The sequence below is a fragment of the Tauraco erythrolophus genome, chromosome 17, assembly GCF_009769465.1.
Source record: "Tauraco erythrolophus isolate bTauEry1 chromosome 17, bTauEry1.pri, whole genome shotgun sequence".
NCBI lineage: Eukaryota > Metazoa > Chordata > Aves > Musophagiformes > Musophagidae > Tauraco > Tauraco erythrolophus.
In genome coordinates, this window is record NC_141481.1 from 2,456,479 (window position 1) to 2,472,462 (window position 15,984).

Sequence of the window (15,984 nt, forward strand, 5' to 3'; positions counted from 1 at the left end):
GGGCGCTGCGGCTGGGCGGCCGCACGCTCCCGGGCGGCTCCTACGGGGTTTTACTGCGCTCGGGGCGGCGCCGGCGCTCAGTGTGTTTGGAGCCGCCGGACGGGCTCGGCCCGGTAGTGATGGGGGTGAGGTAGGGCCGGCCCAGCTGCGGAGAGGCGGCGAGCGCGGCTGTCCGGCGGCGCCAGGCCTGCGCGGCGGCGGCGGGGAAGGACGCGGAGCCGGCCGGAGGATGGAGGACAAGAAGGAGGAGGGCGAGGCGGAGATCCAGGAGCACGGGCCCGAGCACTGGTTCAGCAAGTGGGAACGGCAGTGCCTGGCCGAGGCCGAGCAGGAGGAGGCGCTGGCCCCGGAGCTGCAGGACGAGGCGGAGGCGCAGCCCGAGCACAAGCAGCAGAAGCTCTGGCACCTCTTCCAGAACTCGGCCACCGCCGTGGCGCAGCTCTACAAGGGTGAGCGCTGCGGGAGGGCCGCGGGGGAGGGGGGCGTCGCTGAGGCGGCCGGGGCGAGATGGGGCTTGGCGGGTGTTGGAGCCCGAGCGCGGGGGTCTTGAGGCCGAGGTCGGGCCCGGAGATGCGGCGGCGAGGTGGGTAGCGGGGCGCCGAGGTGCGGGGCGGCCGCGGAGCCGTCGGGGGTAGGGTGGGAGCGGGGCCGAGGAGTCACAAAGGGGATGTGGCGGTGAGAGCGGCCTGGGCAGGGGGAGGAGCGGGCTTCCGGCCCGGGGGCTCCGCGCCCGTCCATAGAGGCAGACGGGAAAACAAAATGGCGTGAGGGGGAACCGCAGCCGCTGCCCGGACATCGCCCTTCGCGGCCTCCAGCGGAGCCGCCTGGGCCGGCGGAGCCGCTGGGCCGGCACTGGCGCCGGCCCGGCCTGGGCACCCTCCCTGCCGCGACGGGCGGCTGGCGGAGGGGTCGGCCCGGGAGGGCGGCCGGCCGGCTGGGCCCTGCCGGCCCGGGGGAGGCAGGGCGCTCCGGCGGAGAGCGGCCTCGGCGGGGGGCCGCGGCCGGAGGGCGCCGGTCGGCGGGGACGAGCCCTGTGAATGCCCGGGGAGCAGCGGGCTCCGGGGGCGGGGAGGGTGGGGGCAGAGCGGGAAGCCCGGCCCTGCCGACGGCGGCTCCTGACGCCCAGCCGAGGGAAGAGGCTCCGACAAAATGGCGAAGTGAGGGGCCGGCCCCATTGTGCGGCTTTGGCTGCGGGCGGGGGCCGGGCAGGGCGCTTCCCCGGCGGGCTGGGGGCGCCGCCGTGCCCGCTGCCCGGCGGCAGGCCGCCGCCGGCCCGCCCTTCTCGGCCCTGATCCCGAGTTGCCTTCGGAAGGTGGAACAAAATGGCGAAACCTAACATGGCCGTTCGGAGTTGGTGACTCCAAAATAAACAGCGTGTGTCCTTCCCTCCCTGCAGACCGGGTGTGCCAGCAGCCGGGGCTCTCCCTCTGGGTCCCGTTCCAGAACGCCGCCACTGCGGTCACCAACCTCTACAAAGGTAAGGGGCTGCCCCCCCCCTCCCCCGCGGCGCCGGCAGCCCTCCCCGCCGCGCCGGGCCTCGCTCTGCCTCCTGCCCGGCTTACTCATGAGCAGGGCCTGTTAATGTCTCTTATTCACTCTGATAAAATCTAACCCGAGACTGCTTCCTGAATCTTGGGAGTTTTCTCTGGGCCACTTCAGCTGACGGTAGCTGAATCTTTTCTGTTGCCTCACGGCAGTGACTAATAACTTAAAAGCTGTTCTACTTTGAGACCCTTGAAAAAGGATGTTTCTAATGTGTGGCTTGCTCTCGTGAATTCAGAGGAAGAGTGCAGTGCTTTATTAAACAGTGCTTATGTTGCCTGCGTTTTGTATATTTCATGGTGTGTTAAATGTTGGGATATCAGTATGATGTGCATTTGTGGTGGAGCATAGGTTGGGTTGGGCGTTTGTAAATTTCTGTGTAGATGTTAAGTGACTGAAGGTTTTATCTTGTGACAGTGAGGCTTCTTTGCTTCTTAAGTAAGCCTCCTGGTTTATTTTAAGCATCAGAATGTCATTATGACTGTGTCCAGGGTGGCTGTAAGAAAGCATCCAGGCCAAAAGTTTGATAAGAGTGTGCACTGCACGTGGCTGTGCTTTTGTGCTGTTTTACTGTGTGCTTCTGTCTGTCAGGATCTGTTTCTGAACTCTGCTGTTCTTTGGGTTGTCACAAGAGTTTTTGTCTGCAGAAGAATCATTCAGTGGAAACTAGTTTGTTTACAAGATTGTACAAAAATGTTATCTCTATTAGTGGAGGCTTAAACTGACACAGTGTGGTTCCCATTGTTACTGTTCCTAGGAAGGAAAAAATGTTGAAGTTCCAAATTGTTGTTTTTCTGACTTGTAGTTTGATTTCTTTGAGTTGTGGAGTGTTTTTTTTTTTTCTTGATCTGTACAGCATTATCTGTAGTTCTCCCTGCATGTTCTTTCATTTGTCTCCAGTTTTCCCGTTTTGGATTTGCTTTAAGCAGTTGAACTTAGTGACATGCTTGTAATGGCTGATCAGGTTTCTGGCAGATGTGGACACAGCATGCAAGAAATGTAGATGCATAACCCTTGCTGCCAGAGACTTGACTCTTGCAGAAAATGTGTTTGGATGCTCTGTGTGTGTCACAGGCCATGTAAAGGGGCAGCACACCACTTAACAGGGTAGGTGTTAGACTGAGGGAGCGGGTCACTAGAACATGGTCTGGTACAATAATGACTTGAGTGTGGTGCTGGAGTAGCAGTGGGTATTGTTAATAAGTTGTCTGGGATAAGTATAGTCTTTTTTTATAAATGATGTTGCTCTCCCTTATAGCATCTTTACTACAAAGACTTAGGCTGTTTATTTTTAGTTAAGTCATCTGATTGCTTATGCTATAGGCAAAGTGAGCCCTATTTTTCTGCAATAATGTGATTAACAGAAGAGTATGTGGTGATCAGGGAAACGAGGATTTTAAGTAGGAAGCTGTCTTTAGTCAGGTGTGATGCAATACTTCGAAAAGCAGCACCTGAAACAAAGCTTTCTTTAAAACATATCTTTGAAAGTGCTGAAGTACCTCAGTTATTCAGAACTACCGTCTTTCAGTTTAACTTCCAGGTGGGTAGAAATTTGTTGAGAACACAGGTAGAAGCATCTAGGCACTGGCATACTGGGCAAGTTGGAGTCTTAGTGTGAATTTGCCTTCCCTAGTGCTGAAAGGATGGCTCTTTAATAATCTCCTGTTGTTTCTCACATTCAGTAGTGTTTGTGTTTTGGAGAACTCTGTCAAAACACTGGAGAAGTACTTGGTGTGGTAAACTGAACACCACAAACTGCCTCTTGCCCTGTCAGCTGTTTTCTGATCTGATAAATGTTTGGAATTTTGAGGCATCAAAATTCTTGTTTAACAAGAGCTACATGAGTAATAGTGCATAAGGAGAATGCCACAATGTCTTGAATGTCAGCATTTTGTCTGAAAATAGATTATTAGTTTAATATCACACCACTCTGAAGGTCTTGGATCACAAATTTCAGATTGGTGCTGGTGATAGAGGCCTCATTTAAAGACATTCGATTATCTTCCAGGTTGCACTAAAGAAGTGAGGGCATAGCTTTTAATGTAGAATATAGAACTTAAGGCCACTGTAGAAAGTCTTAGGCGTATGTTAGTAGAAGAATTCTGAACCTAGGATTTACCTTATTTTTATTTAAAAAAAAAACCTGAATGTTTGATAATGTTAGTTTTGACTTAGTAATTTCGGGATATAGACAACTTTGCTGTCTGTATTTTGCCAGCTTAACTTTGTAAACAAATTAGTTGTAGCTTTTACCATAAAAATCCAGTCTTTCCCAGAGTAATGATGCTTGAAATTTGTCCAGGCTACATCAGCCATCAGTGACCTCACAACTAGTTCATAGTTAGTCCTTTGTCAAGCATTCTTGTATACAAGGAAATCAGGTTATTGACATAAAGCTGAGCTCCTCACCTCTTGGAAGGACTTTCTCATCATGTTTCAGGAAGTAAAGGAATATTGTCAGTTTCCATATTAACTCCAAAGTGTTTGGGTAGCTTTTAATAGTGGGTGCATTGGAGCCTTAGTTGCTGTGGGGTATAAAACGGCTGGAGGAATAATCTCTCATGTTGCCATTGCTTTAGCAGGAGTTAGCGTTCGTAAATCTTCTAGCCTTTTGATTACCAAGTAATCAAAAGAGTAAAATACTCTTTAGAGAGCGTAAAAGTACCTGACATCTTCAGTGTACTCTATGAATACCTGTATAGCACTTATTCTAAAAGCCCCAAGATTTAGCTATGATCAATAAGAGTGGCATTTAATAGTGACTATTTTTTGGTTTTTTGTGTGTGTGAAAACTAGATTAGATATGTATGTCACTGTTTACCTGTAAAACAGTATCTTGGACAGATGTTCGTAAATCTCTGGATATTATCCTGGGCAAATGGCTCATGTTGGACTTCATTAATAAAGTGAGAATATAAAAAGCTGTTTTGATCAGCTCTGCTAGATCTAAGAAAAATCTGTGGAAATCAAGTAAATGAAATTGGAGTGGATATGTTTGTCTTTTAATGGAGCAAGAGCTAACATAGCAATAATTTTCATAAAGCTGAAATAGCTGTTGGCAAAGCTCTGATAACACATCTATGACAAACAAGATGAGCATAAATGTGTAGAGAATATGGTTTGTCCCACCTGTTACTGTTGTCTGTTACGCAGACTAGTAGCCAGAAATGTCCTTACCAAAGTTTGGCAGCAGTGTAATATAAAGCCTCTAAGAGTGCTTCTTAGAGGCAGTTACAACTGATGTGTGCAGGCGACCTGTTACATCAATGGAGAATGAAATTGCATTTTGTATTAATTGCCATTAATACGTGTTTAAAGCTCTTACATATCAAATTTGCAATGGGGTCTTAAATGAGGAAGGAAATTTTTTAGGCTTCCTTTGTAAATGGTTTGTTGCCTAATTGAAAGGCATTGGGGGCACTTGTGTTCTAACTAGCTTGAAAACTGTGGCCTTGTGTGAATTGCCTCTGCAGTTGAAATTCAGATGAAACTAGAGGGACTCCAAAAACATCTGAGTCTTCTGAAAATTCCTTACCTGTTGGAATTAAGAAAAGCAGTTATTCCTTTTGTTTTTTTTGTGGGATTTCTTGATTGTACTGATGCATTTTAAGTGCCTCTTAAAAGTGCATTGTCTGATTTAAGTGCTTTCTTTGCTCTGACAAGCTTAAAGTGTATTTTTAGTGTTAATACAATATGGCTTCGTAAAGAGTGCTGCAGTGTTGTCCTGAAGTATAGTAAATGCTATTTAGGTGGTGCTTGAGTTGCTGACTTTATGGCTTGTAAAGGGGGTGGAACTTTTTAGCTATTACTCTCTTTAGGTTTAATATGACTTGTCTTCAATGCTAATTTGTTACAGCTGACTCGGTGCTGTGTTACGTACACTTCTTTCCTGTGGTTGACAGGAAGCGGTATTGGTGATGTGCCATACTATACGCTGCTCTATCTGTAACGCTGACTAAGGAAACTTTTTTCTATCTTCTTGCAGAAAGTGTGGATGTCCATCAACGAAGCTTTGATGTAGGAATTCAGATTGGCTATCAGCGTCGGAATAAGGATGTGTTAGCTTGGGTTAAAAAACGCAGAAGAACTATTCGTAGAGAAGACTTGATCAGCTTCCTGTGTGGAAAAGTTCCTCCTCCAAGAAATTCTAGAGCTCCTCCAAGACTGACTGTAGTATCCCCTAGCCGAGCTACTTCAACAGAGACTAGCTCATCTGTAGAGACTGATTTGCAACCCTTCCGTGAAGCCATAGCTCTGCATGGTAACAGTAGTTTTTTCAATACTCCTTGGTTAAAATTGGGTGGGAGTTCTTAAAGCATGTCTGGCTCTTGGCTGTTGTTGGTGTCATAATGTCGTGTACCTGATGTTCCTGATGTAGCTACAATAAGTTGCATAGTCAGATATTTTGAATGAGTAAAAGGTATTGTATAAAATTGCTGTTTGGATCTGTAATACTTTACAGCTGTGAACTCAACAGTTAAGTATCAACTTTTGGTAGTGCTTTTGAAGCCCGGAGAGACTTGGCATTCATACCAATGCTAAAGTAAACAGAAATCTTGGAAAATGATACTACTATGCTAGCAACTAGTTAAACATTAAGATTTGACTAGTAGCAAATTACCAAATTTTCGCAGGGTTAGGGAGGGATTTTGATGTCTTGGAGCTTTTGTCTCTGGGGTACTTTACCTCACTTTAGTACCCTTGTTGTTATGCACTGGATGATAGGATTTAGCCTTCTCCTTAAAGTACCCTGCAAAAGGTACTTCACTTGCACGTTGTTGTGATAGTTGAGTCCTGTTCAGAACTTAGTTCTAGCTTACTTTCAGTCTTAAATGTTTTCCAGTATCGTAGTCATACTGAACTTGTGTCCTTGCCATCACCAACAGTGTTGGTGGTGTATCTTTTATCCTTTTCACATATGGATTTTCAGTAGCTTATTCTGCATTGGACTGTTACCTAGCAAGTGATAAAGAAAAGTGTGTTTTAAATTGCCCCTGAGGTGAAACGAAGCTGTTCACCTATGGGTTTTATGCCCATACAAATTCTACAGGGTAGCAGATACCTTGAGGGTACAAATAGCAGACCATTCTATAAGTAAAAAAATCAAGTTACCTAGAAGTACGACTTGTGAAACTTAAATGAAATTTTTACTGTCTCAATAGTCTCAGTGGGGGGGTGGAATTAATGAGTTAATTAGATGAGTGGATTCCTGAAGATGCAATCTTTGCTTCTGCTATGCTGTGGTGGTTTTTCAAGATACATAAGCAGACACTGCTACTGTCTAGGTGACAGCTTAATTCTGGCATTGTTTGCTGCTCTGTTGCTGTTTAAATCAAGCAAGCTTCCACTCAGTCATGTAGCTTTTGGCAGTTTTCCTTCTCATATTGGAAGCTAGCTAGAGAATTCTGTGCACTAGTATTGCTTACTGAGTAGGTAAAGCTAATTTTGTGAGGAGAACAACTGCAGAAGCTGGCTCTCACCTGATATGATGTGATAAACACTCTTGAAGTTTTATTTTCTGCAACTGTAATTGAATTGGTTTGCAGTTGGCTTTAACTCTAATGGCTGACTCTCAGGTGAGAGTAAGCTGGGTGGACTCACTTCAGCACACTGAGCTCTTGAGCAGAGTAAACTCAGAGGCGTTTTTACTGGTAATGACTCTTCATGTCCTCGTGTTGTTTCTTAGCATCTGCTTTGAGTAGAGACGGTTTATGGAAGTCACTTCTCTGTACCATTTGCATGCCACTTAGGAAATGTGAACCATGAAGTACAAAGTTTTTTTCATATGTCATAATCTAATACAGGATCATGAGGACTGTAGGAAGTTCTCTGCTCTGTACTGGCACTGCAGGGGCTAGAAGCGTACTCCTCTCTTGCATCAGCTGGCTGACAAGGTTACATGTCAGTCACCTTCTGGATTAGGTTCTCCTGATATCAGTTTCAATCTGGTCTTTGACACAAATGCTTTTGTGCTAATCCTTTAGTGACTAGGCTTGTATTTGGCCTCATGACTGTTTTTAGGTTATTGCCTAAACATAGTATGTCTGTGTTCCTCCAGCTTCTCCCCTTTTTTTCTTTAGCATTAAGGAAGCTGTGATTAAACCACCTGTCAAACTATTTTCCTATTTATCTCAGACCTGCGTTTTGATTTTGAAACCTGTCTAGGATCTTCAGATGTGTGTAACTTAATTCCTCTGTAGGGCTATGATTTGTCTTTGTTTTGGCAGGCTGTTTAAAAGTGATTTCCTGCTTCTAGGTATTGTGAGGAAACACAAGAAAACTTGATGATAGTGAGTAGCAGTCTCAGCAAGTGTTCAGAACTGAGGTTTTAAGGAACGTTTTTGACTGGCATGTAAAGGAGTGAGGCTTTGTTTTGTGTTGGTAGACTTCCTGTGGAAATGGAGTATTTCTGTTGGTAACGTGGATGGACTGAATTAGGTTTGGATAATGCTAGAACTTGCTGCTTTAAGGAACATCTGTCTTGGTGAAGCAGAGATAGGTATGAATCTGTGTCATACTGTGATGCCAAATAAGGCTCTGTTGAAGTTGAGCTGGTTTATTGACTTCTCAGAAATAGATACTAATATAAGTCTAAAGACCGTGGTCCTATAACTAGTTGGTCTTGCTCTTAGATGCAGGAATACCTGTATTTCGATCATGTAACCTCTACGTGCTTCATAATCACATCTGAAAACTGACAGAAGCTGTGGTAACAAAGTAGCTAATAATTAAATACTTCCTGGAACATGAAACAATTCTACGAGTATGCCCTAGACTAAAATGTTAGAGAATATCTTTAGGTATCAATACTTAAAGCTGTATGCTGCGTCTGAAGAGAAATCTGTTAAAACTGGATTTTTAACCTTACCTCTTCTATCTCAGACCTTATGGTTAGGTTATGTCTGATCTGTGTTATAGCTCCACAAGGTAGTTAACAGTTTTCTTGACAAAAGCTAGGGATTTTGAACACAAAACTTAATCTTTTTATGTCAATTATCAGTAGTCTCTGTGCTATAAGGAAACATGTTCTTCTCTACTGTTCTGCTTTCAAGACTTTTTGCAGTCTTGTAAAAGTCTTGTAAAAGCAAAATGATCACGACAAAAAAACCTATACTGACACAAGAATATGTAACATGTATATGATCTACCTTTCCTATTAACTCTATGGCATGTATGTTGTGCAGCTGTTACTGAAATCTTTAGTGTAGCTTAGGGGTACTTGAGAAATGAGTTTTTGAAACTAAGTACGTGAGAGAGTTAAACTCTGGTAAATAAAGAAATCTTTGCCCTTAATATCAGCTTTCCATTATTAGCGTACTGAAGGGTAAGACTTGAAATAAAACGTGGCTGGAAGCTTGAACTGAGCATATCTGAAAAGAAATTAAAGCCTTCAAGAAGAGCTGAGTATTAGCTCAACTAAAGTATGCTATTTCACTCTGAAGCTCAAGTGGATTTTTCTGAAAATTCAAGAACCATGCATCTGATGCCTAGCTTTTTAAGATGTAATAGTAGAAGATAAATACCTTTTTTGTTCAATGTCTCAAATATAGTTGGATTTCCGACTTCTACCAGACCCTAAAATGTCATTATGGTTAGCATAGGTATGGATGTATCTTTGCTTACTTTCTGGATATGTATTGTTATATCCAATTCTGTAAGAATTTAAAATGATAGAATTACATCAAACTGAGCAAGAGTCATAAGACTCCCAAAAGCTGGTGTGTGCCAGGTCATTTTCTGCTTGACTGTAGCTAGCATACTAAGTCTTGCAGTGCTGGTGGCTGTGCACAGTCCATGTTTGAAGTGTTGCTTTGGTATTTTAGTGTGGGATGTGCTCCATGCTTTACAAACCATTCTCCCAGCATAATGGGAGAAAATGCTGCGATTTGAGGAAGGGGAAGAAACAAGCATGGGAAGACAATGCTGAAATGCTTTAGACTTGAGCATTCTTAACTAAAAATTACATAAATGGGCAAAAGCACAGTGAGGGAATGTTGGTTCTTTTGTTCTTTAGCTTTAATGTTGATGTATATCATTAATGTGATTCAGCCTCTTTGAGGGAGAAACCCTTGCTCTTGCATGTAAAAGTGTGTGGCTTGGACCCTTTAAAGAATCTGAATTTCCATTAGGCTGCCCTATTCTCTTAAAACATTAAACTGCAATATAAAACATCAGCAGTTGTTAGCAGGGTGGAGAAGCAGTTGGTGGAAGAGGGGATGAGAGAGCAGAGTTCAGGTTAGTTTGAAACAATTTAGCTTAGAGACTCTGTGTATATAGCTATCTCAGTAGTGTGTTGTATGGAGTGGTAAAACTTGCTCTTTGAGCAGTACTGTGAAAGAGTATGACATAGGAGTGACAATCTATCTGCATGCCATTTTGTATTTATCTGGGGTTATTAACCAGTTTCTGCTTTAGTCACACTATCTAAGTGTGAATGTTCTTTTTGATACTTCCTGATTAAAACTTATGTAAAATAATAGTTAATACTATTACTATATTGAACAGTAGTTATCCAGTATATTATACTATGGGTAGTGACCTGGATAACTCATGCTCATCATGGACATGGTTATAGTGCAGATAAAACAGCATTTTGTTTGTTATGTCAGTGTTGATAAACTTGCTAATTTTGAGTTCAGTTTTATTTACCTTAAGTATTTCTTACTCAGTAAAACTTATATTTTTAGCTAAACATTCTAATCGCTTGATAGTTTGGAGAGTACTTAGTTATAAACTAGCTAGATTGATCACAATTTCTTTTGTACTGCAGCTTTATATAATAGTACTATAATAAATGCTTTAGAATTTAGCTTCAGATAAAGGTTTTTTGTGAAATTGCTGGCTATGAAACACCATGTTGTTGATGACTTGACTGAAAGATGTGGCAGGAGTGAGAATGTAGTAAGTACTGCAAAATATTTCAGATATGCCCTCCACTTCAATCCTTTCAAGTTTAAAAAAGGAGAAAGAGCCATGTCTCCTGTAGAAAGCAGTGGGAGACTTCAGGGGTGGTCATGAGGCTGAGAGAAGTAGACACTTCAGTAGCTGTTTCAATCTCTGTCCTGTTGTATAGACAAAACTGATGTGCCTGTGATTAAATCATGTTAATCACAATATAGAAGTTTGAGATTGTGAAATAGTGTTGCTAAGTCATGTCATCTTACTGCTTCCTAGTATCTTACAATTTGCTTTCTGCTTTAAATAGTTACATGCTTTGGGAAGAGGTCCCAGAGTGCACTGAAAACTTAAAACTCGGAATAATTCACTATAAATGGGTTTTCTGAGGTTTTGTCTTTGCGTTACAACAACTTTTCAAGAAGAAAAATGAACTGTGGATCACAGTTCAGTTTCAGATTGTGAAAGATGCTTTCTCTGTCAACAAAAAAATAGATCTTTTCTATTGTGTTGCTGATTGTCTTCAAAGATGTTGCTTCTGTGAAATGGCAACTTGATATTTCAGTGCATGCCTTGAATTTTCTTTCTGATTCTTCATGTTAGCTTGATTACCCAATGCTAAACTGTGATCTAAATGTTTCATTTGACAGTTCTGCTGTCTTGGATTGATGTGTAGTGCTATGTAATATGGTTAACTGTCAGTAACTGATACCAAATTGTCACTCAGTCTGTTAGCATGCTCAGTAATGACTTACTAGTTCAGTATTAAATCCTGTATGAGATGAGATTAAACTGCAGCTAGAAGTCCATGTTGTGATGTGATAAACTTGTACTCCGATCTTTGTAGAAATTAATTCACAACTACTTTCCTGCCTTTGACATGGGGTTTGATTGAAGATTTTTAACTTCTTGATTATCCCCTGAAGACTTTTTGTGTATTTAAATGTACAGTGATTCAGTATTACCTAAATACTGGGAAGTCAATGCTTGCTTGAGGTGTTGCTGATAAACCTTGGTGGTCTATTTTAGAATGTGCAGTATATTACAGATGCATCTTTTAATTCTGACTTATATCTACTATTTTAAAAAATGCTTGTTATTTGAAAAGGCTCTACTTAAAAAACACAGTTCTTTGTTGGCATGACTCGTCACGGGTCAGTTTTGGGGCTTATTTAAAATATTTTTTCTCCCCTTGGGCACTAGACATAATGAAAAGTTGTTGTGATAAAACCAAATTAGTATATTGGTCATTTGGTTATGGGTTGTATTGTGTAAGTGGTGTAAATTGACTCTTGGTGGAAGCAACAATACTGAACTTGTATATTCAGAGCCATTTTGCTTGCAGTAATGATGGGGGAAATCTCTGCAATCAATTTGGATTTGAAACAATATCACCTTCTGTGCACTGTCAATTTTTTTCCAATTTAAATGTATAGGGTGAATTTTTCTAATGTATGTCATGCTGGTTGAAATTAAACTTACTGTTGTCTTTGAATTGTGAAGTGGTTTGTTACCTGCCCAAATTTTGCACGTTGATGGTTTATCCGAGTTACGGTGTCTGAATTGGCTTTTTGCTCATACATCTGTGTCATCCAATTAGCTGCTTTACTTTGGTCGATGTCTAGGAACCTCTTTTCGTAATGGTTTTGAATTTAAGCTTGACCTTAATCCTGGGAGTACTGGAACAAACTGTGTTTCTGAATTATCTCATTGTGCTGTTTGAATACTTGCTATCATTGTGAATGAAATAAGATTTTAATATTAAAAAACCCTATAGGGTCCCTATCAGACTTCAAACCATACTTGTGGGTTGTGTTGGAACACCACTTAGAGCTGTAAGCAAAAGCTCTAAGAAAGCATCAGTGATTAGTGACTGTTTCTCCTGGTTGCAAAACGCTCAGTCTGTGTAAAAAAGTATATGCTGTGCTGCTACAAGATCTAGGCCTTAAATGTTCATTCAGCAGTAACACAGAATAGAGTGAAATTGGTTGGCCTGTTTTGTCCTGACTTGTTTGTCAACCTACCATTGCTGCAGATGTCTTTGGAATTTACCTTCCAATTGAGGTTTCTGGCAACTGATCTAGTAGCCCTGGCAGTCTTCTCTTCACAGAGCCTCTGAAGTAGGTTGTTTGGCCGATCAGCAGCTCATAGGTAGGGTTTTGTTAGGCTTCACTTGGCCGCATGTGGCTTCTGGCTGCCTTGTTGGCTGGGTATGAAGATGCACATTAACTGGCTTTGTGCACACACAAGCTGTGTGATGGAGTTTTTGAGAGCGGAGAAAATCTGAGCGCTCAAAATCTTGCAGGTTACTGAGACAGAAGTCTTTCTGGGCAGTGTTAACACTTGCTTGTTCTTATTGCTAGGAAAAATATACAGATGTAGATCTTGTTCTGCTGTTCTTCATCTTCCTGCATGAGTTTTGCTTTGTTAGTTTATTTCTAGGGCCAACAGATGTGTTTGTACTTTCTTAATAATACTCAGATTTGAAGCAGTTAACGATGACAAAGATGGTTGTCTTACATCTGAGCTCTTACCTATAAATGTAGCCTGAATTCTAAATTGAGAAGAATTATTAGGCTTTAATGTACTAGCCCTTGCTAGACTTATGTTTTGGAATGCTCTGCTTTTGCAGAGTTGTAATAGTAATGTTACTGGAAGAGAAAAAGTTTAAATTAGCATGAAGTTCATGATTTTCTTGTTTATGGCTTTGTTTCTACAAGAAATAAAATGTTTAATGTTTAATTAAAACGAAGTTTATTAACAACCTGAACACAGATCGAAGTGATTGCAGGGTGCATGTGAGATGACATCTGTCAGTAGCAAATTTTGGAGGATTATCATGTAGTCTTGTTTGGCTTAATTTTTTATTTGTAAGTGCTTTTCTGAATTGATAACACTAATAGTGGCAGTTATGAAATAAAGCTTTTATTTAAACACTGTGATATAGACCTGTCCAAGATCCGCTGTCATACTGCGGTTTTCTTTGGAACTACAGTGACTGAGGGAGTGGAAGGCAGCAGGGTGGTGGCGTTTGAAACAAGACCAAGTCAAGTCAACCTGGAAAGCCCTTGGTAGAGGGTTTTCATTCTGTGTAATTGTTGGTCTAGTGTGAAGCCTTTGTATTGAAATAGCCTACTCCTGAGTATATTACATGTAGTTTGACTAGCATGTCATGCTTATGGAGCTAGCATTCCCGTAGTGTGCTGTTACAACCTGGTGTATAAGCTCATTTTTAATACTGTAAAAAGCGGTTCTAGTAATCATTAGATCCGTACACGGACTAAAAGCTGGGAAGGTGTGGTCTGGACTTCAAATAACTAAGTGTGGTAGAAATAATAGGATGAAGTGCATTTAATGTATCACTAGAAATCAAATAAGAGTCATCCCTTCTGCCACACATGGGGAAATGAACATTCTTTACTGTTTGATCTAAATGCTTTTTCTTTTTCCTCCCTAGGTCTCAGTGGTGCGATGGCTAGTATAAGTGTCCGCTCAAGTACACCAGGCTCGCCCACTCACGTGAGCAGTGGCTCCAATGCTAGTCGAAGGAGAAATGGACTTCATGATGTTGATTTGAACACTTTCATATCAGAAGAAATGGCACTCCACTTGGACAATGGTGGAACTAGAAAGCGTACCTCAGCCCAGTGTGGCGATGTCATTACAGACTCACCAACTCATAAACGCAACAGAATGATCTAAACTGCAAAAATTTCAAACCCACCATGCTGCTTGAAAGCCACTTGATCCTCAGAGTACTATTGAAAAGGAAACGTGAGGCCATCTTTCCATATTCACTGTTAAAGACAAATGAATTCAGTAATTGCCATAAAGGAAATTTTAGATATTACATTAGATGCCTCTTGTAACTGCGGCTTTCTTAAACTATATTCTTAGCAGAGGACATCAGATATTGTGTAGTAGTTAGCAAGATCATCATAGGCAAACATGTATCTGTTCCAAGGCTAAAAGTGACCTTACTTGTATTATTAAAGGGAAAGGAAATTTCAGATGTTTATTTGGTTATGGAATGCTTTTTTTTGTCCTTTATTTCCTGCTGTGTTGAGTATTTGCTTAAACAGTATTGCCAGTTTGACTGAAATTGTCTACAACATGACTTGGCATCTTTGTCAAAACTGCAGGCTTCCATTTTTGCAGCACTGTACCATGCACCTAGTTTCTATATAGTAACAGTGTGCAAGTTATAAATATTGGACTGTACCCTTTTTAGTTTTTAAAAGCAGTTGATAATTCTGGTGATTGTGTGATAATGTAAAGAGGTGCTATGATGGTCATGCAATTAATACTTAATATTGAATCAATACAAGGATCTTTATCGGATTCACTTTTGTGTGTTTTAGTGCTCTGAAGTAGCAATATTAAACTTTTCCCCAATTAACTTCATAGGCTTTTAAATCAGTCTGAGAAAATATATGTACTTATTGGTATTATCCTCGTGGTAACCATACAGTGTGCAGACTGCACCAGTGCTGACCTAAATTTAGAGAAAGATGTCCTGTAATTGGAAAATAGGCTTTTCTGTTCAGTATTAGTGAAGGGTAGGTTTTGTGTACACCCATAGCCCATTTTACATTTCTTGTGAAGTAATTGCCCATTACTGGGGAGGGGTGGGAGGAGAGGGGAAGAGGGGGAATAGTTGGAAAAGGGATGTGTTCTAACAAGTAAGGCTTCTGGTCACATGTGGAAACTTGGACTAACTTAAGACTCTGTGTGATGCTGTCTCCTTCCGGAGGGAGTGACATGCAGGTTCTGCGAAGTGCTAAGAAAATAATTTAAAACTGGAAGTTGATTATAAAGCTCTGAATTAATTAAAAAGGATAAATGGCTTTCTTTTTGTGTTGAGCTTACATTCATAGGATTGAACTCTGGCTGCCATAACTTAAGCGTAATCTAAAACTGAACTAGAGATCAAGACTGATATGCTGCAAATCCATTTCTGAATGGGGAAGGGTATATGTTGGTCTCAAAGAGTGTCCTGATATTTTTACATGTAAACGCAGCAAGTCTTTGGTGGAGAGCTCTGGCTGGTAGGGCCTCTAAATCTCTGCCTTGGAAGGGGATAATACGGGAGGAATAAAAAGATGAAGAGCTCCAAACCTGCAAGTTGGGAAGGGGTATTTAGCAAGGTGGTATGCATGCTTTAACTGGAAGCATAGGTGGATTCTTGAATGAAATGCAGCTATGTTAGATTTGCAATACTAAAAAAAATTGTGTTCTAGCTAAGTTAAGGCACCTCGAGCTCCATGTTACTACACAGCTCTTCAAGACTTTTGCTTACATGCTTGTAGTCAGATTTTTTTTATATTCCCTGTTGGAAGCAGATTTCACTGTAGTTTTGCTCCTTTTTACCCTGATGTCCTCTCATTGGTGTTCTCTAGTCAAGGCAAGACAGCAATGATGTGTTGAATTCTCAGAATTCAAGGCTCTCCACAAAAGGGTGTGATTTCCTTGCTTCGTGGTGCTTCCATCGAATTTCTTTACACTGAAGAGCTCTTGAAGATGTCAACGGTTGCACAGTACTGTAGC

General features: G+C 41.7%; 1 protein-coding gene across 1 annotated transcript; it reads left to right on the forward strand.

Moving 5' to 3' along the window:
- The first annotated feature begins 219 nt into the window (after positions 1-219).
- HAPSTR1 (HUWE1 associated protein modifying stress responses) lies at positions 220-14,778 on the forward strand. Its single transcript, XM_086622091.1, has 4 exons — positions 220-449; positions 1,397-1,477; positions 5,528-5,803; positions 13,895-14,778. The coding sequence occupies exons 1-4, from the start codon at positions 230-232 to the stop codon at positions 14,137-14,139; spliced, it is 822 nt and encodes a 273-aa protein (XP_086478217.1). The 5' UTR covers positions 220-229; the 3' UTR covers positions 14,140-14,778.
- Positions 14,779-15,984: the final 1,206 nt, after the last annotated feature.

What these genes read in the sequence shown, in the direction of transcription:
- HAPSTR1 (XM_086622091.1), top strand. Translation starts at nt 230, where the DNA reads ATGGAGGACAAGAAGGAGGAGGGCGAGGCGGAGATCCAGGAGCACGGG. An exon ending in CGTGGCGCAGCTCTACAAGG is followed by an intron (nt 450 to 1,396) that starts GTGAGCGCTGCG and finishes CCCTCCCTGCAG; the next exon opens with ACCGGGTGTGCCAGCAGCCG. An exon ending in TGAAGCCATAGCTCTGCATG is followed by an intron (nt 5,804 to 13,894) that starts GTAACAGTAGTT and finishes TTTCCTCCCTAG; the next exon opens with GTCTCAGTGGTGCGATGGCT.